This window comes from Bipolaris oryzae (genome assembly GCF_000523455.1).
Source record: "Bipolaris oryzae ATCC 44560 unplaced genomic scaffold scaffold_62, whole genome shotgun sequence".
In the NCBI taxonomy this organism is placed as follows: Eukaryota; Fungi; Ascomycota; class Dothideomycetes; order Pleosporales; family Pleosporaceae; genus Bipolaris; species Bipolaris oryzae.
In genome coordinates, this window is record NW_006911338.1 from 82,459 (window position 1) to 104,719 (window position 22,261).

The 22,261-nt window shown below is 49.4% G+C and overlaps 10 protein-coding genes across 10 annotated transcripts; 5 read left to right on the top strand and 5 right to left on the bottom strand.

Moving 5' to 3' along the window:
• Nucleotides 1-1,204: 1,204 nt before the first annotated feature.
• Nucleotides 1,205-3,313, top strand: COCMIDRAFT_56597 (uncharacterized protein; the record flags this gene model as incomplete). The annotated part of the gene is made up of 2 exons (XM_007689652.2): nucleotides 1,205-3,182; nucleotides 3,219-3,313. Coding segments are annotated over 2 exons (2,073 nt in total), but the record flags the coding sequence as incomplete, so codon positions are not given.
• A 3,166-nt stretch (nucleotides 3,314-6,479) lies between these two features.
• COCMIDRAFT_60734 (uncharacterized protein) lies at nucleotides 6,480-7,409 on the top strand (the record flags this gene model as incomplete). Its single annotated transcript, XM_007689653.2, has 2 exons — nucleotides 6,480-6,887; nucleotides 6,948-7,409. Coding segments are annotated over 2 exons (870 nt in total), but the record flags the coding sequence as incomplete, so codon positions are not given.
• A 545-nt stretch (nucleotides 7,410-7,954) lies between these two features.
• COCMIDRAFT_95048 (uncharacterized protein) lies at nucleotides 7,955-8,667 on the bottom strand (the record flags this gene model as incomplete). Its single annotated transcript, XM_007689654.1, has 4 exons — nucleotides 7,955-8,077; nucleotides 8,138-8,434; nucleotides 8,490-8,542; nucleotides 8,616-8,667. The coding sequence occupies 4 exons, from the start codon at nucleotides 8,665-8,667 to the stop codon at nucleotides 7,955-7,957; spliced, it is 525 nt and encodes a 174-aa protein (XP_007687844.1).
• A 263-nt stretch (nucleotides 8,668-8,930) lies between these two features.
• COCMIDRAFT_95052 (uncharacterized protein) lies at nucleotides 8,931-9,606 on the top strand (the record flags this gene model as incomplete). Its single annotated transcript, XM_007689655.1, has 3 exons — nucleotides 8,931-9,245; nucleotides 9,299-9,496; nucleotides 9,568-9,606. 3 exons carry the CDS (start codon nucleotides 8,931-8,933, stop codon nucleotides 9,604-9,606), a joined length of 552 nt encoding a protein of 183 aa, XP_007687845.1.
• Nucleotides 9,607-10,395: 789 nt separating this feature from the next.
• On the top strand, nucleotides 10,396-13,068 carry COCMIDRAFT_94940 (uncharacterized protein; the record flags this gene model as incomplete). The annotated part of the gene is made up of 1 exon (XM_007689656.1): nucleotides 10,396-13,068. The coding sequence occupies one exon, from the start codon at nucleotides 10,396-10,398 to the stop codon at nucleotides 13,066-13,068; it is 2,673 nt and encodes an 890-aa protein (XP_007687846.1).
• Nucleotides 13,069-13,741: 673 nt separating this feature from the next.
• COCMIDRAFT_95041 (uncharacterized protein) lies at nucleotides 13,742-14,272 on the bottom strand (the record flags this gene model as incomplete). The annotated part of the gene is made up of 1 exon (XM_007689657.1): nucleotides 13,742-14,272. A coding segment is annotated over one exon (531 nt), but the record flags the coding sequence as incomplete, so codon positions are not given.
• A 1,245-nt stretch (nucleotides 14,273-15,517) lies between these two features.
• Nucleotides 15,518-16,474, bottom strand: COCMIDRAFT_95008 (uncharacterized protein; the record flags this gene model as incomplete). The annotated part of the gene is made up of 1 exon (XM_007689658.1): nucleotides 15,518-16,474. One exon carries the CDS (start codon nucleotides 16,472-16,474, stop codon nucleotides 15,518-15,520), a length of 957 nt encoding a protein of 318 aa, XP_007687848.1.
• A 1,170-nt stretch (nucleotides 16,475-17,644) lies between these two features.
• Nucleotides 17,645-18,358, bottom strand: COCMIDRAFT_94994 (uncharacterized protein; the record flags this gene model as incomplete). The annotated part of the gene is made up of 2 exons (XM_007689659.1): nucleotides 17,645-18,046; nucleotides 18,104-18,358. 2 exons carry the CDS (start codon nucleotides 18,356-18,358, stop codon nucleotides 17,645-17,647), a joined length of 657 nt encoding a protein of 218 aa, XP_007687849.1.
• Nucleotides 18,359-19,678: 1,320 nt separating this feature from the next.
• COCMIDRAFT_26212 (uncharacterized protein) lies at nucleotides 19,679-20,534 on the bottom strand (the record flags this gene model as incomplete). The annotated part of the gene is made up of 2 exons (XM_007689623.1): nucleotides 19,679-19,871; nucleotides 19,933-20,534. 2 exons carry the CDS (start codon nucleotides 20,532-20,534, stop codon nucleotides 19,679-19,681), a joined length of 795 nt encoding a protein of 264 aa, XP_007687813.1.
• Nucleotides 20,535-21,221: 687 nt separating this feature from the next.
• COCMIDRAFT_94920 (uncharacterized protein) lies at nucleotides 21,222-21,872 on the top strand (the record flags this gene model as incomplete). The annotated part of the gene is made up of 2 exons (XM_007689660.1): nucleotides 21,222-21,354; nucleotides 21,613-21,872. The coding sequence occupies 2 exons, from the start codon at nucleotides 21,222-21,224 to the stop codon at nucleotides 21,870-21,872; spliced, it is 393 nt and encodes a 130-aa protein (XP_007687850.1).
• Nucleotides 21,873-22,261: the final 389 nt, after the last annotated feature.

Below are 22,261 nucleotides of genomic sequence, written 5' to 3' on the forward strand. Positions count from 1 at the left end.
CGCGAGTATCTCTTATCTGCCGAAGCACTTACTCTGCTACTGCGCAAGCAAACAAGGATAGTAATTTAAATCCTTGTGTCCTTGCAGGCATATCTGAAGAAACTGGACCCGGCATCCTTACAAAACTCAATGTGCAAAAGCTGGTGTCCAACCTCACCGGCGAGCTTTATACTAACACACAGCTGCAACATTCGTCATTTGGAAATAACAGTTGTTGTAGCTCAAAAAGGTTATCCTGCGACGCCAGTGCGGCGTCGCAGAAAGCCGGAGTTTGATCCAAGACAAGACTCGTGAGAATTTGGACCCCAAATTGATAAGGTTATCAGGATTATCGGTAACGATACTTTGAGATCGGACCGATAAAGCTTGTAAGAGTAGTAGGATGCATTTAATGGTTCTGACAAGAACCCATACAAGATGCGATGCAAGTGGTGGGGCGGAGAATTTTGTGCCATGCAATAACCGCCCCCAAACGACGCGCAATCTCAGTACGATCGCAGTATGGTTTGCATTGAAACGGCTACCAGCATCCGCAATGCTAGTCACGAGATTATGACATTTCGCCACAGGCCATACTCACCCTGTGGTCGAAGTGACTATAGCCCACAGAACACACTGTAGGCAGGAACTTTGTGACAGCCATCTCCTTACTCATCTTACATCTAGAAAAGAAAGTCCACTATCTTCTTCTTTCTAAAATCATGGTCAGAGTACAAAAGATTTTGATTAGACTCACAGTAAGACATGTATGAGGTTTGACGCAGACTGGATCAGCTATTGAACAACAGGGGCGACGAATAACCTTACCCCTGCCCTGCGTTGTCATACCTTGCAATATCGCTGCCAAGCAACATAGCCGCCGACAAGCTGGGTACCTGGTTTCAGAGAAGAGCCTCAGTAGCCATAATTATATCCATGGAGAATAGGAATTATTGGGTTTACTTTGGACCTAGCTTTTTTCTATTACGTCGTCAGAATGTACAACATACGTGACAAACGTCACAGGAATCCATACGATCCACCCCTGGCAACATTTCTCCGGTCTATAGGCCTAGGCGCCTTTTGTGTTTTAATAACTTATCTTCTTCGTTACCATATTCCGCATGAGCCGAAGAAACCAGTCAGAACAGAGTCACTACATCTTGCATTCCAGCGATGCGCGGTACACTTCTTGCCATGCGCGTTCGCTTTATTTCTTATCATAATCAATATACACGGTCATTTTATCGGATTTGAACTCGCCGGTGAATCTGGCAAAACATCAGAATATACGGCACTTCTTCAGATCGCAGCCAAAATTCAAGAGCTTCTCATTATCGCCAGCCTTACTGCCATTATTATGCACAAAGTTCGGTATGATCTCATTGACGGTAACGGTGTTCCCTTTGGATTGGTAGGAGTGGGAGCACTATTCACCCAATTGAGCTATTTCTGGTCCACGGCTTTCATCGGGTCGTTCTCAAGTCAGGGGGCAATAAGACGGAATGCAGCGACACTTTGCTTAGTCGTGCTCGCAGGCTTCATCGCTGTGACTGCTGGTCCTGCTGTTGCGGTTTTACTTATACCACGCGAACATACATGGCCTGCCGGGGGAACCAAGTACTGGATCAACGGCAGTTCAGAAGACCTTTGGCCCTCAACACTCGATATCAACCACTACATGCCTGATCTTGGAGCTGATGTATTCGGGGCTAGCTGCTCTTCATCAAATGCATATACCAATGCGCTTTGCCCAGCCGGCGGGTATATGGCGCTGGCAAACAGATTTTCCTCGACCGACAACCCTAGACCGTGGTCAGCCCCTAAGGACTCTCGATACGCACCTGCGGATTTCCTGATTTGGAGTCCAGAAGGACAAGTGCCGCCCTACAGCCTAGCATCTGCGCAGAGAGCTAGAGTAGCGCTAGAATCATCAGCAACCGGCATTCATGGTCCTGCGGCGTGGGTTACGGCAAGGATCAACGATGAATGGCAAATTGCTGCTGACGCCATACCCGTCGACTCCAACTCTCCCTTTTCAAGATACAGATACTACAACCAAATGAAGTCTATTGTTGAAACATGGGTTCCGGCAGTGCGAGTAGTGTGCAGCTCCTCGCAAACCTTCGAGTCTGAGCAGACATCTCTCCAATTTCCTGTCGTCCCAGAGTTCAGCAGTGCAATCACGAACGACATAATCTTTGATGATCAGAGCCCTGGCTATCCTACTGAAAATCGCACGGTAGAGTTGCCAGGTGAGACATTGGAGTCTCTACGGAAATCACCGCATCCATCAATTGTTGCTTTGGATATGGCCGATATTACGTGGACGACAGCCACCCTGGGTATCATAGTTGATGTTCCTACGTCAGATAAGAGTCAACGCAACCTTTCCGCTTGTGTTGTTGATGCAAGATGGGCTAAGGGATCGTTGTCGGTGAGCCTTGCTCAGGCAGTGCAACCGGAGGTCTATTCGGTCACAAAAGCTCCCAAGTCCGGTGACATTACGGAAACATCTTACCGGGCATATGACATGTTTCGACTGGATGCTGGACATCAAGACTCTTGGCGCCGACTTCGTATCACTGCCGACTGGTTCGACGCTGTCAATTTGAAGCTCAACACAAGCATTGATATGCCATGGGAAACGACAGTGACAAACAACACTATCTTGAATTCCAATGACTCCGAATCGAGAACGACAATATCGTCTCTCATATCTATGGCGACATCCGACTCGTTTCTCGTTCCAAATGTAGAACACATACTGGCTTCCGTCTTTGCCGATGCTATATCACGCGCCGGCAGCTGGCGAGTTCTGAACATTACCGTCCCGATCCAAAGAAAAAAGTACAATCCCGTTTCGTACCACATACGCAAATCTTTATATCAATCCGAGCTCCTAAAGGATGGCCAAGCATACGAGAATCCCTCTACCATGTCAGCTTCTACATTCACCGAATTTCACATCAGACAAGAAATCACCGGCTACGCCTTCAAAGTCTCTTCCACGACCGACATACTTGCTCTAATTGTCGTCTTCTTACACCTCATCATGGCCGTCCTTCATATACTCCGCTTGATTATCCGGCGGCGTAGTTCCAGCTGCTGGGACTCCATACCCGAGTTGCTGACGCTTGCTCAACAGTCAAGCCCCTCTGTAGTTGCTTTGAAGAACACAACAACGGGAATTCATCGGATGAGTACGTTCCAGCAAACGGCGAGAATAAGAGTGTCAGATTACGATTCTCAACATGTGGAGCTGGTCTTTGACGAAGATCACGGCAGTCAGGACGTCCTGGAAAAACCGTCTTCAAACTGTAAATACGGGTAGTAATGTAGGATATACCCAATTCATTTATTAGGTCCTACAGAAGAAGGTTGAAACTAATTTCGCATTTCTTAAACGCTCATATATGTGCCAAGATGTCAGAGTCACCCGCTTTACTTGTATATATGGATGATGTTTTTGAGGTGATTTTGCCGTCACGTGATGTTTATGTAACAGGCTAGGTATACCAGAAACCTTTGGATCGGTTGTGGTCTAGTGGTGAAATGGGATTTCTAGCTCTAGCCGGCTCTCTAGGCCTCCAGATAGGGTGCAATTTAGTGTGGGAGTGCTAAAAAGAAATGGAGCTCTATCTCAAGGCATTGAGATCAAAGGCAATACTGTTCATCTTAAGATGTGACGGCCAAAGAGCACAGAGGTTCTTAGAGCTAATTAGACTACGTTTCTTCTTACACGAAATGTCCTACAGGACCACTTATAATATGCAGCTGATGCTGCAAAAGAAAAATAATACTACGAAGGATACATACACCTCTTAAAGGGTATATGCCCATTAGTCACACCTCCACTAGGTACAGACAAATCAATTTGGCTGCGAAAGTCATAACAAAGGTAGTAGGATAGTAAACCATGATTGCGAAGGAGGTAGTATCACTGCGAACTATGGTTGTAATGAGGATGTTAGTCACACAGCGCAGCGCACAGATCTAAGTAAATCTGCCATGTTCGACCTGATCGTCTCCCCCATATCATTACCGCCGCGAATCCATTTCAACTCGACCTCTTATCAAAGAAACGCCGTCTTAAGAACATGCCTTTTCATTTCTTGCGCAGACAATGTTTTCAAGAATGTCGGTTCGGCAAGGGTTGACGCCCTTTCTCAAACGGGGCAACTCAAGATTCAAGATTCTTCAGAGTTTTAGTACTACGTCAACACTTTTCTAAAATCTATATACGAGATCGCATAGCTAATCATGAGTTGTTCGAATATAACTCCAGCACATAGATATAAGTTTTGGCAAAATATCATTCAGTATTGCATACCATGCAGAATTGAGAACAATCAATCTGCCGATGAGATCAATTGTTCCGAACTCTGATACCATATCTGATTCACGGTAGATAAAAAGAGAGCAAACTATTAGCCGAAAGACGGTTATGCTTTAACGTCAACGAACTCATGAAAGCTGCCGCAACTTCTATCAACAGGTCCGAGTCTGATGTCAAGGGTCTTTAGAAGGTTACCAAAGATAATTACAATGGAATCTTCAAGATAACCATGAGAGATGGCACCTCTATTATTGCTCGAGTCCCCTATTCATTCAAATTGCCGTGACGGTTAGCCGTCGCTAGCGAGGTCGCAACGATGGACTTCGTCCGCACATCCGACATTCCAATTCCACGAGTGCTGGAATACGCTATAGACAAGAATTCAGTTGGTACAGAGTATATATTGATGGAAAAGGGATCTAGAAACCCAATCGGAAATGCTTAGTTCGATTTCTCCGACTAGCAAAGAACGCAGGTAATACATGACGTTGTCGAGCTAGAAGCCAAGCTATTCGACATCCCACTCCCTAGTAGTGGAAGTATATACTACACTCACGACCTCGAACGGGGTACATTCAAGGTAGGTTTTCCTGGGTCAGCTGGTAAATTTTGCATGGATCCTTATACTGGATTGCGCTGGTGGTTTGACAGGCAAGAATATCTTGAGCTTGACCGAGGGCCTCGTAACTCTCCATTTGAAGTAATTTCCCCAGAAAAGGCTCACAGTGCTTAGATGTTGATACGCTACAAGCCCTCTGAACTCCTGCTATAAAGGAGCTAAATTGGTTACGTAAATATGGGCGGCCCAGACATCCATTCTACCGACAATGTCGAGAAGCTGTCCAATACAAAAAGCAAGACCCCATGGACCACGCAGCATCACTCAGAAACTACCTGGAGGTAGCCCCATATCTCATAACAAAGGAGCCGGAACTCAACCTTCCTGTTATTCGCCATCCTGACATCGAACCAGACAACATGTTCGTATCTAAAGATTACCTGATCACTGACCTTATCAACTGACGGCACACCATCGTACTCCCAACATTCCTTGCCAGTGGTTTACCAAACTGGTTCCAAAACTACAAAGACGATGATCCAATGTCCCTTGCAATTCATCTCTTCCAGATGATTATGACTCCTTAAACGAGTCCCAAAAAGCTCAAGCTCAGGAGGTTTATCGTCGCAGACACGTGCATTTTTTCTATCTAGGTTTCACTCAAACAATGAACCCGCGGCACTTGAATGCACTTGAGCAATAGGCGACCTTACTCAAGCCTTGCACCTTCGGTCATGCTAACGAACCATGGAAAGGTCTCAATACGCCTCTTCAGTACAACCTTGTTCAAATTCAGAAGAATTGGGATGTGATTGCTTCTCAAAACCAAGATGGCACAGCACCTGCTTGTCCTGTGTCTTTTACAAAAAGACGAGATGGAACGTATAGAGGCTTTATACAAAGAGCACCGCGAAGTGGACACACTCATGGAAGGTATCAGCGATTACATTGGTGTGCCGGTGCATGGTTGGACTCCAAATGATCATTACGAGACCTCTAAGAGCATAGCAGCTGAGATTTGAAAGCAGTCACTGGCTTCTGTAGAAGGTGACCCATGGTCGAGAGAAATGACGGAGCTGCACTGGCCTTTTGATGATTACGATGAAGATGAGTAACGAGAGAAGTCCCATTTAGATATCTACAGATTTTCCAAGGGTAGGTGTCAACTTAGTCGAGCATCAGTTTATACCTCAATTGTCTTTGCATTTCAGGTAGAAATTTGAAAACAGGCAATTCAAGAACCCTGCAATGAATCTCGCTCTATATGAAGGTATCATGCGATCCTAGTTAAACACATTGTTCAAGAGCGCTTACAAAATCAGTGGCTCTGGTTACTTCACCTGGCAACTTTCACCGTACACCAACAATGTCTAAACAATGTCAAATTCCCAGGTCATATATGCTCAATCCTTCCTTCAGGCCCCAAAACTCTGGCCCATTTCCCTAGAAGAAAACGGTTACTAACTTAGGACCTAGCCGCAGCGTCTCCCCAAAAGCCGAGAACCCCCCGTACCAATGGACGAAACCGAAGAACTACACAACAAAATTATAGAACTTAAATACAAAGAAGAAAACTTGCGAGCCGATAACACCGCTCTACAAAAAGCACTCGAAGAACAAGCCGCCCTGATACAAGAGCTGTACCGAGAAAAAGACGAAGAAAAAGTAGTCAACTACGCCGAATACGTCAAAATCCTGCATGTCGATCTCAAGCAAGCCCACCGCCAAATCGAGTACTACAAAGTCCTTGCCGAGGACTCGCAGCGGCGCGCATCTCGCTACCAGGAGTCTCTAACGCAAGCTACAAAAGACCAAATAGCAGTCAGCCACCTAGAAGCGCAGAAAGAGCAACTCCACCGCGAGCTCGAGCAGCACAAACTTATCATTCACAAACTGCGCTCGGAAAATGAGCGTGCCGCCGAAAACTTTGTGCGCTTGCGCGAACGCGACAAGAAGGCTTTGGCAGCGTGCGAAGTTCGACTAGCAGACCTAGTCTCGCATGCATGCGAGGTAGAGAGCGAGAGCGAGGCGTTTAGTGATGTCTTCACGAATCTGATTGGTGCGCTTGAGAACGAGAATGTGGCGGCTAGGACGTTGCTTAACGATCGAGGGGCGCTGCTAAACAAGATGGAAGTCGTGTATAACGTAGTGGTAAGTGAAGTTACGCCGCTGAAACGGGTTTTCAAGCGTGCGCTCCAGATGCTGCAAGTTTATCAGGGCTTGTTTCAGACGCTGTCAGATCCGCGTTTCACTACGATTGGGAGCTTGCCGCCGGATTTGGACGCGCTGATGACGAGGGCGCGCGACGATTTGAATGCATATCGGGAAGTTCATGGGATGTTTTCTGGTGTTGGGGCTGCTGTGGAAGACCAGATTCGTGAAGAGCTTGGTGGTATGTCTGAGAGTGCGGGCGGTATGCTTAAGAGTTTACACTACATCAAAAGGGATGTTGAGGCTTTCTTGGCGCGTCTGCGTGCGGAACCGGGAGCCTGGTTCATTATGAAGGCAAAGTTCGGAAATATCTGGCGGTAGAATAACAGTGACGTTATTCTGTACGGACTAGTCGTGTGCTGGAGTTTTGTGTGGTTAGGGTTAGCGATGGCATAGCCGTTTTCATACAGGCTGACGGGAGTATGCTAGAATACTGTTTTCAATTAGTTTCTTCACTGCTTAGCCAAGTTTAGTCTTTCTGGGGTTCAATAGAGAATGGATATCAAGAAGGTGTTTCAGAATTGCATTCAAGACTGTGAAATGGTATGTAAACACAGGTAGAAGTGGGCGCTTTGGTGTTTTGGTGCTAGAGTAGAAGCGGAATCGGGCCGTTCCTGCATTACAGAGAAATGGCCGCCTTGGGTATCTCTCGTGAAGGCAGATTGCATCTAGTGAGCTGCACAACTGCCTCTTGTCAATATCAGCGTCCTCATGCATACTGCTCATGTTCAGGAACCAAACCCCTAGGTCGATGGATATCGAGTACTTTCAAATCCATCCCAAGTGTGCCTGCAACACCATGAACGCCTCGCCGAGGAAACCTTCGTATCAGGAGATGTTGTTGTATTTATCATAGGGAATAGCGCTTAAAATTGGTCCAAGGTCATGCTCATGGATACATCTGTGTTCTCAACCATCTTGGTAAACTCTTCAAAGCTGATCTTGCCGTCGCGGTCTAGGTCAGCCTCCATGATGGTCTTATCAACAATCTACAAATTGTTAGTACCGCTTCTAGTGCTCATCACCTTGGAGCTCGTATGCACACGCACCTGCTGCAGTTGCTGGTCCTTCAGGTTGCTGCCGACCATCATCTTAAGTACTATGAAGAGTTCGCCGTTGCTGATGTAGCCATCGCGATCGATGTCGTATACACGGAATGCGAAACGTAGCTTCTCCTCCTTGTTGCCTTTGCTGCTGAAGGCTGAGAGGCCAGAGACGAACTCTTGGAAATCGACGTCACCGCCACCGTCTTCGTCAAAGATGGCAATCATTCGTGTTGCGAGAGGGTTCGAGGAGATCTGAGGGAGGGCCAGGAATTCGTCACGCTCAATGGTTCCAGAGTTGTCCTGGGCAGGAGTTAGCTAGGCTGTATGGCTTGTTGGCGCAGCTTTAATTGCGCACCTTGTCCAGCTTCATAAATCGCTTCCTTAGGCGGTCTACCTCCTCGCGGTCGACTACGTGCCGTCAGCAAGCATTCCTTTAGCCAGACCCTTTTCAGGTGAGTCTTCTCTTCAGCCGCCTACGTACAATTCGAGCCCGAGGCGATGTTGTCGAGCAGCCCCGACTGTTGGTTACCCATTTTGGCGGCTTGTTGGCGGTAAGGATTAGGGTGCGGTGAAGGTAGGAGTGGTCGAGGACCTGGCTTGTGGGGTTGCTGGGCTTGGTTGTGTCGCCGTGCGCCCGCCAACTTGGAGGTCCCGCCCGCCGCCACCAAGGGTCCATCTGCGCTAGACGCAGGCACCTCCGACGTCAATCGCCAAGCCAGGACGTTCACTACCCAACACCTGCACGTTGCTTCGCTTCTAGGTTAGAGCGTCGCAACTAGAGACATCGACAGATACTATGGATTCAGACGCGCCCATAGAAGTCGGCTCCGTGCTGCAGGGCGCATCCATCAACCGAAATCCGTCACCGCGACATGACGTGAACCCATCGACCGCCGCATCCAAGAAACAACCAGTCCGTCTCAATGAACACCCCGATCCCGATGTCTCGGATGTTGGAGAAGACGAGATTCCTCTCAGCGTGTTGGATCCAGTACCGCGGAACAAGACAATGCCTCCACTGCCAGATCTCCGATTCGAGCAAAGTTACTTGAAGAGCATTGAGCACGCAGAGGGATGGAAAGGCGTGCTGTGGATTACGCTGCGAGATCAGGTACCATAAGCTTATCACATTTCTTGTGAGATACCCATGCTGATGAGAAATAGGTCATAATGTGCTTCGCACAGGGTGTTCTATGGACCCTCCTCCTCAACGGCTGGAGGCATTGGAATCGATCAACAAAGTTCAGTGGACAGGGTGTAGGCGCGCGTATACGGAGGTGGTGGTGGGGTGTCAATAACTGGAGCATACCGACCACAAAATCAAGGCTCAAGGACCCAAAGCTGGCGAGAAATGTGTCCGAGGTAAGTGCGGTCTTTTTGAAAGTCTGACTCCAGATCTATGCGTAGCAACGGGCATCAGCTAACGATTGCAGTACTATAAGGGTGAGTTTTCAAATGCTGCCCAAGACTGAGGGTGACCATTTGTGGCATTGCCCGCACTGTTGCGTCGACTGGAATGTGACCAGCTAAATTTGGGCTACGTAGCGTAAAAAAGACAATTGGAATAAAAAGAAATTACAATCACAAAATTGCGTCATCCAAGCCATTCAAAGGTCGGCCAGCCTACCGAAACCCCTACGCAGTATGCAGAATAGATATACGCTAGGACTTCTCTGTGTATATATGTATGAGACTGAGGCAGCGAAAAGATATAGAGAACATTGAATGGAGCATTTGCCCCTCAGCGGGGTACACGCAGCTCTCGTGCCACCGTAAATCAGCTTCTCGGCCCTGTTCTCTCAATTGAATAGAGGAAAGGATGCATCACCTGATATGCCGCACTTTGGTACTACGCGTCCGCACCGAATAGCTATACCCAACACCCTCTTCTTTCTAGAAAATCTCAAAACTAAAAAAAGGTTTTGGAATAAGAGGGCCATCGCGCAACAGTTAAATCTCAAACTTACAAGATATGAACAGGCCGACGGAAGAAGAGTGACAGAATGGCGATGTTGTGGCACAGTCAATAACAAATACGGAAACATTCAAACTATCTATTAGGGGTACGCCTGGAGATGGGTATTCCAGAGTAGATCAATCGTGTTCATTGGATAGAGTGATGTAGGTACGTCACGTGATAGCGCAAGACCGCGTTTTGGTTCGGCGCGTCGCGCTCATCGTTACTTCGCCTCCACCCTTGTCGCCTCCCAAACAACCATCTCGCAAACAGAGATGCTAGTTGGTGAGTGAAGCTACTCACCATGAAACCTTTCCGGCCTCTCACTCTCTCGCGCCCGCGTCCCGAAAATGGCGAGCCACCAAGCAAGAAACGAAAAATTGGATCCAATGTATTGTCGGCGAGCAACCGTCAACCGCTCAATACTATGAACAATCCTGCACCAGCACAATTCCTACCCCCGGGTCTCGAAGGGAACTACTATACGGTATTATGGCGAAAACATACGACCAAAAAAAATAAGACATGGGACGGGGACGGCGTTCTTGCTGTCGTGGGTGGATACGCTACGCTCAACGACAGCGAGACGGGGAAAGAGCTGGGAAAGGGAGCATGCAGTCGGCCACTACTCCCCGGATCTACTCTTTCCATTGGTGGAAGGGAAATAGAAGTTGAGAATTCCATGGATAAGGCAGATTACCTCTCAGGACGCATGTTCCTAGGCAAGGCTGCGGCTGCACCAATACAGCAGTCAAAGCGGCCTGAGCCAGGACACAAGCCTCTGTCATCAGTGAAACCCAATTCGAAGAGGAAACAGGAAACTAGCGACGATAAGGAGAGTGTGCCCGAGTACAAGCCTTCAACTCATCGCAAGCAGCAATTCAAGGCACCGTTGCTATCTACCACTGTCATGCCGCAGCGCAACCCGTCAATTCCGCAACCCCGTCACGACCCAAATGCACCCAACGCCCTCATCATGAAACGACCTGATTCGTGTCCCAAAGGAAAGCAGATAGTCGACGTGGTCATCGACCCGGTCCTCAGCAAGCATCTCCGAGACCACCAGCGCGAGGGTGTACGATTTTTGTATGAATGCGTTATGGGTATGCGATGCGAGGGTGAGGGTGCCATCATGGCTGACGAGATGGGCTTGGGTAAAACGCTGCAGACCATCACACTTCTCTGGACATTGATGAAGCAGAATCCGATACATGATTCCCCTCCTGTTATCAAGAAAGCCCTAATTGTCTGTCCTGCTGGTCTAGTAGATAATTGGAAACGTGAGTTCCGCAAGTGGCTCGGAAATGAGAGAGTCGGTGTGTTCGTCTTGGATGCAAAGAACAAGAAGATTGCCAACTTCACCATGGGCAAGTCTTACAACATTATGATTGTCGGATACGAGATGCTTCGTATCGTTCAAGAAGAGTTGAAGAAAGGCAGTGGTGTCGACATTGTCATTGCCGACGAGGGTCATAGGTTAAAGACGGCTAACAACAAAGCTATGCTTGCTATCCAGTCTCTGAACACGGAGAGGCGTATCATCCTGTCCGGTACCCCATTGCAGAACGATCTTGGCGAGTTCTATACTGCCATCGATTTCGTCAACCCTGGACTCCTCGGACAACGAGCCGCCTTCAAGCGGTCGTTCGAACTGCCAATTATGCGTAGTCGTCAGCCGGACGCAAGCGAAGTAGAGCTTGAAAAGGGCGAGGCACGCTGGAAGGAGCTTGTATCTCTGACTAGTCAGTTCATGATCCGGCGGACAGCAGAAGTCCTTTCGAAATACCTACCGCCGAAAACTGAGCACATTGTCTTTTGTAGGCCGACCAAAGGACAAGCGGAGACCTACCGCGCTATTCTGGACTCACCAACCTTTAGACTTGCCCTGGGTAGTACGGACATTGCGCTGCAGCTCATCAACGTGCTGAAGAAAGTCTGCAACAGCCCTTCATTACTCAAATCGTCCAAGGACAATGATGACACGCCATCTGAGATGCTGCAATCCATCATCCCACTCATCCCCAGCAAGATCCTCAAGTCCAGCGCCTCAAGTGCAAAGTTGCGATTGCTCGACAGCCTTGTCCATTCTATCTACACGACGACCGAAGAAAAAATCGTCATAGTCTCAAACTACACAACAACACTAGACATGATCGAGCGCCTCCTCGTCTCCCTCTCTTATACCTTCCTCCGCCTCGACGGCAGCACGCCAGCCTCCAAGCGCCAGTCCCTTGTCGAGAAATTCAACAAAACCCCCAAAACAACCTCTTTCGCCTTCCTCCTCTCAGCCAAATCTGGCGGCGTGGGCCTCAACCTTATCGGCGCCTCGCGCATCGTCCTCTTCGACATCGACTGGAACCCTGCCACTGATCTACAAGCCATGGCGCGCATCCACCGCGACGGCCAGAAGCTGCCCTGCAAGGTCTACCGCTTCCTCGTACAGGGTGGTCTCGACGAGAAAATCTACCAACGCCAAGTCATGAAAATGGGTCTCGCTAACGCAGTCGTCGACAACAAAGCCTCCGCATCCTCCTTTTCCCAAGAGGAACTCCGCGATTTATTTCGTCTAGACGAGCGCGAAGGGTGCCAGACTCACGATTTACTCGGCTGCACGTGTGAGTGTCGGGGCAAGCTCGAAGGTACACCCGATCCTGACAATGGAGAGTCTGAAGAGGACGAAGTGGAAGAAGAGGAGTACCCGATGCTGAGGAAAGCTAGCGAGGTTAATATCGAGGAGCAGGAGGCCAAGATTAAGGCGAGGCGCGCGGCGAAGCAGCCAAAGTTAAGGATGTTGATGGAGTATCGGCATATTGATACCAAGGTTCTTAAGGGCATGGATAAGAGCGCTGACGAGGGAAGTGCGGACGATGAGGTAGTGGATGATTTGGCAGTTGCGGTGGACGATGATGTTTTCCTTGATGTCTTGAAGCAGCCGGAGTGTAATGTGGGGTTCCTGCTTACCAAGTCGACGTCGTAGATTCTTTTTTTTTTGGTTCACTTGATGGGTAGGGAGAGGCGGGAGTGTGTATTTGCTATACGCACGTATGCATAGCGTTGGCGTTTTTTTTCCTTTCAAAGCATCGGGATCGGAAGATAAAGAATATGAGGCGGTAATGATGAGGTGTTTATCAAATATAGAGTATCGTATCATTCGAGTTCTTCTGCAAGGGGTGGAAAGGGTGGTGGTTGCTCTAGAGCACTGTGTTCTATAAAACAAAGATTTGGTTATCTAAGGTACGAGAGCAAAGAAATCTCCCATGAAATGTAGTTCCGATAAGCTCTAGTGTGAAGAGAGACCATACTATGGACCAGGATATGTATCCGTCTCTTTGAATATTCCGTGTATACAACCTCACTCTACCAACCCAAATGTTTCAGTCATCTTTGTCTTTGCTGGTCGGTTCAAACTCGGATGGTCTTGGCCTATGTGTCGGAACGTCAGTTCGGTCAAGGAGCATGGGTATGTATGTGCGTGTGTGTCACTTACAGCACCTGTAAACGTGCTCAGGAGCGATGCGGGTACCTTGTCTTGTAGCAAGGTTTATTGTTCGTAGTGTGCTCGTGGTATTTGCAAGGGTCAATATTTTCAAAGTATTCCTTTGCAGAAGCGCGTTTGAGGCCATCCCGTAAATTCAACCCCAACGCAAGTATCAAGTCGTTTTGGAACTCCTGGGGAAATCTCTGTTCATCGAAGAACTCAAAGGCTTTGTTTGGCCAAAATTTGAGGGCGCGGTGAATGGCGAATTGACGATGGGGCGAGATTCAAGAGTGTGGGGATACATGTTGGTTGCGATACCATATGGAATCTCCTTATCGAACAGCGTCTTGTGGATCAAGGAATCGATGCATGCGTCTTTAAAGTCTGTGGCCTGGAGGTAGTCGGCTAGCTGGTAGCATTCGCCGAACGTGATATACTCTTCTTTACGATATTCATCAAGCCATTCGTCGTAGATTAGGCAATTTGACCCTGTCGTATAGAAGTAGCCAGTATAGGGCCATTTGTCGTAGATACTGAAAGCCGTTGGCATAATCTCGGGTAACGTGACGGTCCTCGCTGTGCTCTCTTTCCAGTGCCCGTCAAACACTTTGGAGAAGAAGTCGGAACTCGCACGAAGTCGCGCCTCATTCACGAAATAGGTCGTCTTGGAGGTTCCAACGACAACTTTGATAGGTTCTGAAGTAAATCTTTGGTCTCGTCAGTTATGTGTAAATAGAAGTGAAAGTGAAATTCAATATCTGTTTAGGAAAGAGCCTTCTACGGGTGAAGATTACGTACATTCTAAGGTTCGGTATCTAAAACTAACCATTGCAGTAATGAAAGTCTAATAGTAGTGAAGTAAAGACCTTTAGTACTATATAAGGTAGGAGATGAACTCTCACTACTCTAGTTGTGTTTATATCTGTTCACGAGAATTAGATAGTCTAAATACACAATGATATCGTTCCAAAACATCACATGTAGGGTGCAACTCACGACAAACCTGAAAGGGGCGAAAACGTCAAACAAGCTGCACCAGATGCCCACCGATCTGGCCGAGCTGGCTGCTCCAGCCAGACTATTTACATCAATGGACAGCAGGGTCAGGCAGCTTAGCCAGATTCATAGGCATTCATGGTATGTGGAGTATTTTAAACTACACTACCCTCCACAACAGGAAAAGTATCGGTCTTAGTAGTTTCGAATTTCAATCCCTGGGGTGTAATTGTCACACGCAGTCTTCTTGTAGCAGGTACGGCTCCTGGAGTGAAGACTTCAACAGCTCTTCCTAGCCGATACAAAAGGAAAGGCAATCGTTAGCAGGGACGTCTGAACATGGGAAAAGAAGACAGTGATCCCAATGATTTCTTCAGGTGACGGGAACACAAACAATGCACGTGTACGTGACATAATCAGGGCTACAGGAGGCAGGCACGGCATACAGCAACACACACACACACACTTACGTAATGAACGCAAAAACAGGGTAACAGAGAGGAAGGAAGTCAGATGACGCGAATCCAGCACGACAGCCTTGCGATCAGAGTAGTGATAGGGCAAGCAAAGAGACTATTTGATCGTTTTTAATTCAACACATACATACACTAGATTACTTTATCAGGTCATGCAGTATACAACTTGGAGACCAAAGAACAAAATAGGAAGAGGAGAAGAAGAAGAAGAAGAAGAAGAAGAAGAAGAAGAAGAAGAAGACCAGGTCTAGAAAGCAAGGAAGAAAGATAAAAAAGAAATCCCCAAAAAAACGACATCCCGGGTATACGCGCCGACATGAACGACATATCATCTTTCGTAATAAGTTCACCGTGTAGCGCCATATGCCATGATTTGCAAACCGAAGGAAAGAAAAAAGCTGCACCCTCCCCCCCCCAAAGAAAAAGCAAAAAGAGGCCGTGAGAAAAGATTTTGGTTAAGAGGCAGAAAATAGAGATCAGACACCACTCATGTGTACCTCTTCATCGCCCAGAAAGTCAGCTTCTTCAAAATCACTGTTACTGCCTGCGCCCACGCGACCCTCGATTCGCGCGGCGTTTTCAAAATCCATGTCGATGTCGTCGTCGCTAATGGTCCGCCTTGTGGTCCGTCTGGATCTGGGCTGCGCAAACTGTCGTACGGGCGGTAATGAATTTATGCCGTGGGTGGGTGTCTCACTTAATGGGCTGACAGGGACGTCGTCGAACTCAACGGCCAGGTTGCCGCCTCTTGATGATGAGGAGCGACCATTGAAGAGGAAATTTGTATTGAGTGGCCTTACCTCGTCTTCGTCGTGCCAGGAGCGTTTTGAGGGGTTGTGCAGACGTTGCGAGGAGGGCGATGTGGTGGAGTCGTAGCCGCTGTCTGCGGAAGATTGGTCTGGGAAGGGTTGGGTGAAGGCGTCGGCGGTGAGTGGAAAAGCAATGGTGGGTCTCTGGCGGTTTGGAGATGTCGTGTAGAGGTGAGGGTTGGTGGTGGGTTGTTCGGCGAAGCCGCCAATGTTGTGTAGGCCACAGAAGGGCAGCAGCTCGCGCTGGTGTTGGTAGTGGTCGGGCACGGCCTCTGGCGGGGGCTTGATGTCCAGGCGAGGCCTCGCCCTAGCGAAGCGGTCCGAGGGTGAGGAGAGCATCTTGTGCGTCTTGTAGCCTTCGGGCACGCTCTTGCGTACTCGCATGCCCACGCTCAGCAAGTCTGCTTGGACGTGGGGAGGGGCGTTGGAGGCAAGGTGGTCTCGGGGGTGGGCAATTGGCCGTGTGTTTTGGTGTCGCAGGCGGGTAATTGGCTCTAGGCCCGGCAGATGGTCGCAGTGGTGCAAGCCGTCCCGCACCTCGAAATAGGTCGCGATGCTAGGCTGGAACTGTTTCTTGCAGGGGTGCTGTTGAGCGAGCGTGGGTGGTGTAGAGCAATGGTGCATAGCGATTGCAGAGGCAGAGGCAGAGGAGGAGGAAGAGGGCGCGGGCCGGGGCAGTCCAGACAGTTATGCAGCCTCGCTGCCGCAGTGGAGAGGGGTGATCTTTCTGATGCCGCTTGAATGCACGCTCGAGCCCTGTGCCGGGGGGCGGATCGATCTGATCGGCTGCTCGGCTCGTCGAAGAACGGCGGATAGAAAAGGTTGGATGGTCCGACAGGCCTGGGGGAGCACAAGATTGAAGGGCACAGGCGCAAAAGATAGTTTGGAGCTGGCTATGGCAGGTAGTATGGGGGACGAGCGAGGCGGATGGCGGCCGCTGAGATGACGCGACAGACTAAGGGCAATGGGGAATGGGGACAGGAGGGTGATCGCTGACCAGCTTATTCACGGGATCCACTGCGGGAGGCGGGCTAACATGAAGCCACGCGCGCCGCGTCCGACGCGCGAGGGTGAAGGGCGAGGGCGAGGGCGAGGGCGAGGGCGAGTGCGGGCCGCTTCTATCTACCTACACGCACTGAGACTCTTACCACAGATTCCTCTCCGCCGCTGAAACTGCTGAGACTCTGCCTGTGTCTCGAGACGGCGCATCTTAGCCCATCCAAAAGACATTTTTTTCCCGCCGGCTTTGCAGTTGCTTCTGCTTAGCGACAAACACCTGCAATCCCTGCTAGCGCCCATCAGATGCCATGACTTCGCAGCAAGCGTTATGGCGCTCCGACACTGCCGACACGTATCTTGAGAGACAATGGAATTGCGACTACGTCAACGTACCTCGCTACCACCTTCCCATGATACCCTACAAGCCCATGGATCGGTCGTGCGCAACTAGCCCTCATCGCCTTTGAACGGGACTAATCACCAATCTCGACCGGCGCCCTCACACCATCCAGACATCCCAGGAACGAGGCATTGGTGCTTGGCCGCTTGGGACTTGTTTCATTTATTCAAATCGTACAATCGCGAAAGAAATATAACATCCCATGACCCGCCGACGGGAGGCCTTGTTCCGCCGAAAACACCAGTACGCCTGACAGTAGATACAAGTACATGTCTTCTCGCCTTTGAGGACAACCCCCGGGATATACTAAACAATTGACTCGCCTCCGAACCTAGCCCAACCAGCCCTTAGGCAAGCCTTCATCTCAACGAAGATGCAACACACTGCCCCCACTCTTAAGGCAGATTGGCCGGGATGTTGCCCATCTCCACCTCCTTCCTGTGCTGCCTGGCAGCCCACTTGTCCGCTATCCAAGTAACCATTGTAACACCAGTGCTAGCACCAACCAGCAGGAAGACGACAAGGGTTCCCCAGAGCGCAAACTTGCTCGATTGACAAAGCGACTTGAAGTCGCCGTTGCCCATGCCAGGCGGCATAGCAATGCCCTCAGGTAGGTTTTGCTCCAGTGGCCGCGAGCTTTGCATCTTGCATGTCCATGTCTGAATGGTATCGACGTCGGGTGCGTTTCCGTTAAGAATGTGTGCCCAGACAACAGTAATGAGCGTAAGAAGAAGAGTAGGGAGTAGTGTGGCCAAGGAAAGAAGAGCCCGGAGAGTGTATTTCTGACGAAGTGCCAACTGTCACATGTTAGTCCACATGACTTCACTAAAGCCCCACCACAGAACTATACGTACTTTGGGAATGAACGATGCGATCAAGAAAGCGCCGCAGAGGACCAACGTGACGACGGAAGAAGCGACAAGTGCCTTGGTTCCTTGCACATCAAAGTGCTGGGGCCACATGGGTGCCCACCATGGGTTGGACAGGTGTTGCTCGTTGAAGACACGGAGAGTGTGCGCCGAAGTACCGAGGATAGCGATGCTGAGGACAACAACAAGGCCAGTGATGATGGCTTGGGCCATGTGGAAAGGAGCGGGGTTGATCTTCATCTTGACGATCGTGTTCTCTCAGGTTCCGGTCTGATGGTATTACTCGTAATCGAGAAAAGGTGAATGAAACAAAACAACAAGGATATAAAGATTGTATCGTCCGAACTGGGTGTCAACCAGGATCACCTATTCTTTGTCGTCCGTGTATAAAATAAAAGAGGGGTCAACGACAGTGACGAAGAAACAAAACACTCGAACGAGAAAAGAGCCAGATATATTCGTTCCTGAGGCCGTCGTCCAAGAGGAAAAACCTTACTGCCTGAGCTAGATAGACAACAGAAAAGTAAGCAACCAAGACGGGTGGCCAACATGCCTTTAAAACGACTTGGTCGCAATTGCGGTTTCAAGCCCACAGAACACCCTTTGCCGTTACCCGCCCCTTGCAGCCTCCCCACTCCCAACCTACTTACTTGCGCAACCTCGAAATAGAAGAACGAGAAGCAGGCAGGAAAAACGACATTGGCTCAATCTGCCTTGCCGCTGCAACCACCCAGTCGTGTCTGCCATAGTAGCGCTACGAATACCTGCAAAAGTGTGGTGGTCCCAGCGCTACCACTCGCAGCGCGTAACCCATGCAGTCTTTGCCCAGAATAGCAGTATTTAGTCTCTTTTGCACATCCCCACTACTTGCAGTCTTACTGCATGCGGTACATTTTACTTTTACCATGCCTCATAACTCGCCTTCCTTCGTTGGGGTTGGTTTACTTACTGCAGCTTATTTTGGTGTGCCCATGTCCATGAGATTTGCCAGCCAATCAGCGTGCAAGAATACGCTTTTCTAACAGTGCAGTGAACTGTGTAAGCGCCGACACTTTGCCCGAAGCAGCCCCCCAGTCTGCCACATGCACACATGGTGCGAGTCCCTGAGGGTTTTTTGGCCTACGAAGCGCCTTGTTGTGCAGTTGGCGTTTCACAGCTTGATGCCTACGTGCATTTTGGGGGGTTGCTCGAGGGCTGTTATTCGATGGCTTTGACGGTGTAGTGTTACGGAGTTGGCTAGCCCCCAGCTCGAGGGCTAGGTGTTTTTCTTACTACCCGTAGTTCGCTTTGCCGTGCAGCCAACGGTAAGCCACGGTGCTTGCAAGACGCGCGGTATGATGGGGCCCATTGGCAATAAACGGGTGGGGTCTTTATCGTTCACAACCTTCACCCCTCATACCAAAACAGTGAGGAGTTTCAGGGCGGGTATGTTTAGTTTGGATGGGGATGTGTTGAAAAGCTTTGTCTGTACATGGTAAAGTAGAGCGAGACATGAAGTATCAACGCACAGACTGTCTATTCGTATAACATACATCGACCAGAACGGTAGTGGCTCATGTGCTACGAAGCTTGGCCAGTAAGCCCTCCGAACCCCCATTTCTTACGACCCAGACTTTGTGAGGCCTTGGACTTGCCCTTCTTGGCTGCCTCTAAAGAATGTCCCTTCTCCCACTCCTCATCAGCCTTGAATGCAGTTATCGCTTGTTCAAGGTTGTAATTTGCTTGTTCGAGATAAAGAAGGGCAACATCATATCTAATCACCTAAGTCAGCATACATCCCTCACTACCACAAGATACAGCATAAACCGACTTACTCTGCCACCTTGCACTTAACCATAAACTTTCTCAACTTCGTCTTCTTAATTTCCTCTTCCTCGCCCTCGAGCGGCCGCGGACTAAGACTGACCCCACCCTTGTAATACTCGCCGGGTATAAGAATCGTTCTGCGCGCGGCTAGCAAGTGGTCGGCAAACAGGTTGTTTGTTCGGCGGAGGGCATCGGCCGGAACACCGTATCGAAGAGATAAAGACCGTACCGAGTCGTTATTCTGGTCTACGAAATGCAACACATCCGGCGCATCCTCGCCTTTTGCCTTTGACTTCTCAGATGGCGCTTGCAACGAATTACGTGCGGAGTAAGGTGGTAACTCGTCATCCACCAGTTGCTGCTCGTCTGGTGGCGAATATGTAGGAGGATCGCGTAGACCTTGCGGAGGCAATGCTGATGGTCCCGTCGCTATCTGGCAGAATGGACAGTAGTTTTGGAATCTAGGGTTGTCTGTTAAACATCGGGCACATATGGCGCGGCCGCAGCAGTCAAGTCTACGCTCGAACTGCGAGGGTTTCTCTGTCTTCTCATCGTATGTGGGTGGTATCGACGTAAGGAGCGTAGCGCATGTACAGCATGCTTCAGACATGGCGGTAACAGGAGAATAGGTATCTGATGAAGATGTGAAGTGCTAGACACAAGATTCGTAATACAGATACACTACACTGGGGGGCAAAGGAAGACGTGCTACGTCATGACTAAAGCGGTTAGACGTCGCGTTGGCACGTGAAGGCGCGACATGGGTGGTATGTCGGTCAAATTGAATCTTTCTTTACATGTATAAATTGAGTGTCTAAACACGAATACACCGGCCCCTTTGCTAAGCTTCTATGCAATGGTCGCGTGCAGTGAGCGTTGAACCATGGGTGTAGGTAAAGAGGCCGGTTCCCCAGTCGAGCGTGCAAGGGTCCAGTCGGTCCTGCCAAGCCACGCACCGTCCAGTTAGCGAGCGCACGGTCCACCACACCAATTTCCCCGTCAAACTCGAACTTTTGCTATACTCACCGACTCTCCTCAACCGCTCACCACCCGCACCCAGCCGAGGTATGTCTTTTGTCAACCCGAGTGCCCTTCAGAGCCTGGGGATGCAATCGCTGTCGACCGCAAGGATGACGGCGACACTGCTTCTCCTCTGCGACAAGAGCTGAAGAACCCTCATGCTTGCAGTCTGAGGGCACTCTCCACGCTCTGGCATCTGGAGGCTAACCACAATTTTCTGCGCGTAGATACCTCAGTCGCCTTCCGCCGCCACCGAGAATCTCCACACGCCGCCAAAATGGTCAAGACCTCCGTCCTTAACGATGCGCTCAACGCCATCAACAACGCCGAGAAGGCTGGCAAGCGCCAAGTCCTGATCCGTCCTTCCTCCAAGGTCATTGTCAAGTTCCTCCGCGTCATGCAGAAGCACGGTACGTACACTTTTTTTGGTTTACAGACGTCTCGATCTCCTTATTCCGAACGACGACAAAGGCGCGCATCCACATCCCTTTCCCTTCCCTTCCCCCTCTTTCGGGCTGATAACTAGTTAATGATCTCGATTTCCCACGATCATTGACCTTTAAGTGTCCGATATATTGAACTGCGGAGGACTTACACGTCTTCGGAACCCTTTCATGACGTCTGATGTTTATTTCGCCGCAACATACACTGACTTTTTTTTTCTTCAGGCTACATTGGCGAGTTCGAGGAGGTCGACGACCACCGCAACGGCAAGATCGTCATCCAGCTCATCGGCCGCATCAACAAGACCGGTGTCATCTCCCCCCGCTACAACGTCCAGCTCCGCGACATGGAGAAGTGGGTCGTCAAGCTACTTCCCTCTCGTCAATTCGGTTTCATCGTCCTGACCACCTCTGCCGGTATCATGGACCACGAGGAGGCCCGCAGGAAGCACGTTGCCGGCAAGATTCTGGGTTTCTTCTACTAGGATGTTTCGAGAATGTGGTGGCAGTGGGATGCAATATACCCGGGCTTAGACAAGCATAACTCACATGTATTTGGCTAAGTGGTCCATCATGGGAGCGTTCAACGAAGAAATGACAAAAAAGTTGATGAATTCAAATGACTCTTTCTGGGTGGTTGTATCATTGGTGTGATTATTGTTTTATGTATTGAGTGAACATCATGAACAAATGAATGCTTGACAAGTATTGACTGAGTTTGTACTTTTTTCAAAGTCGAGTCAAGTCAATGAATTGCCACACTGGACACAATGGCAGATAGAGTCTTTCGACATGATTTTTTATCTCATTAACTATATACAAGACTACTATGCTCAAGTATGCTGCTAAAACCTAGAATGCCTATCAAAAGCAC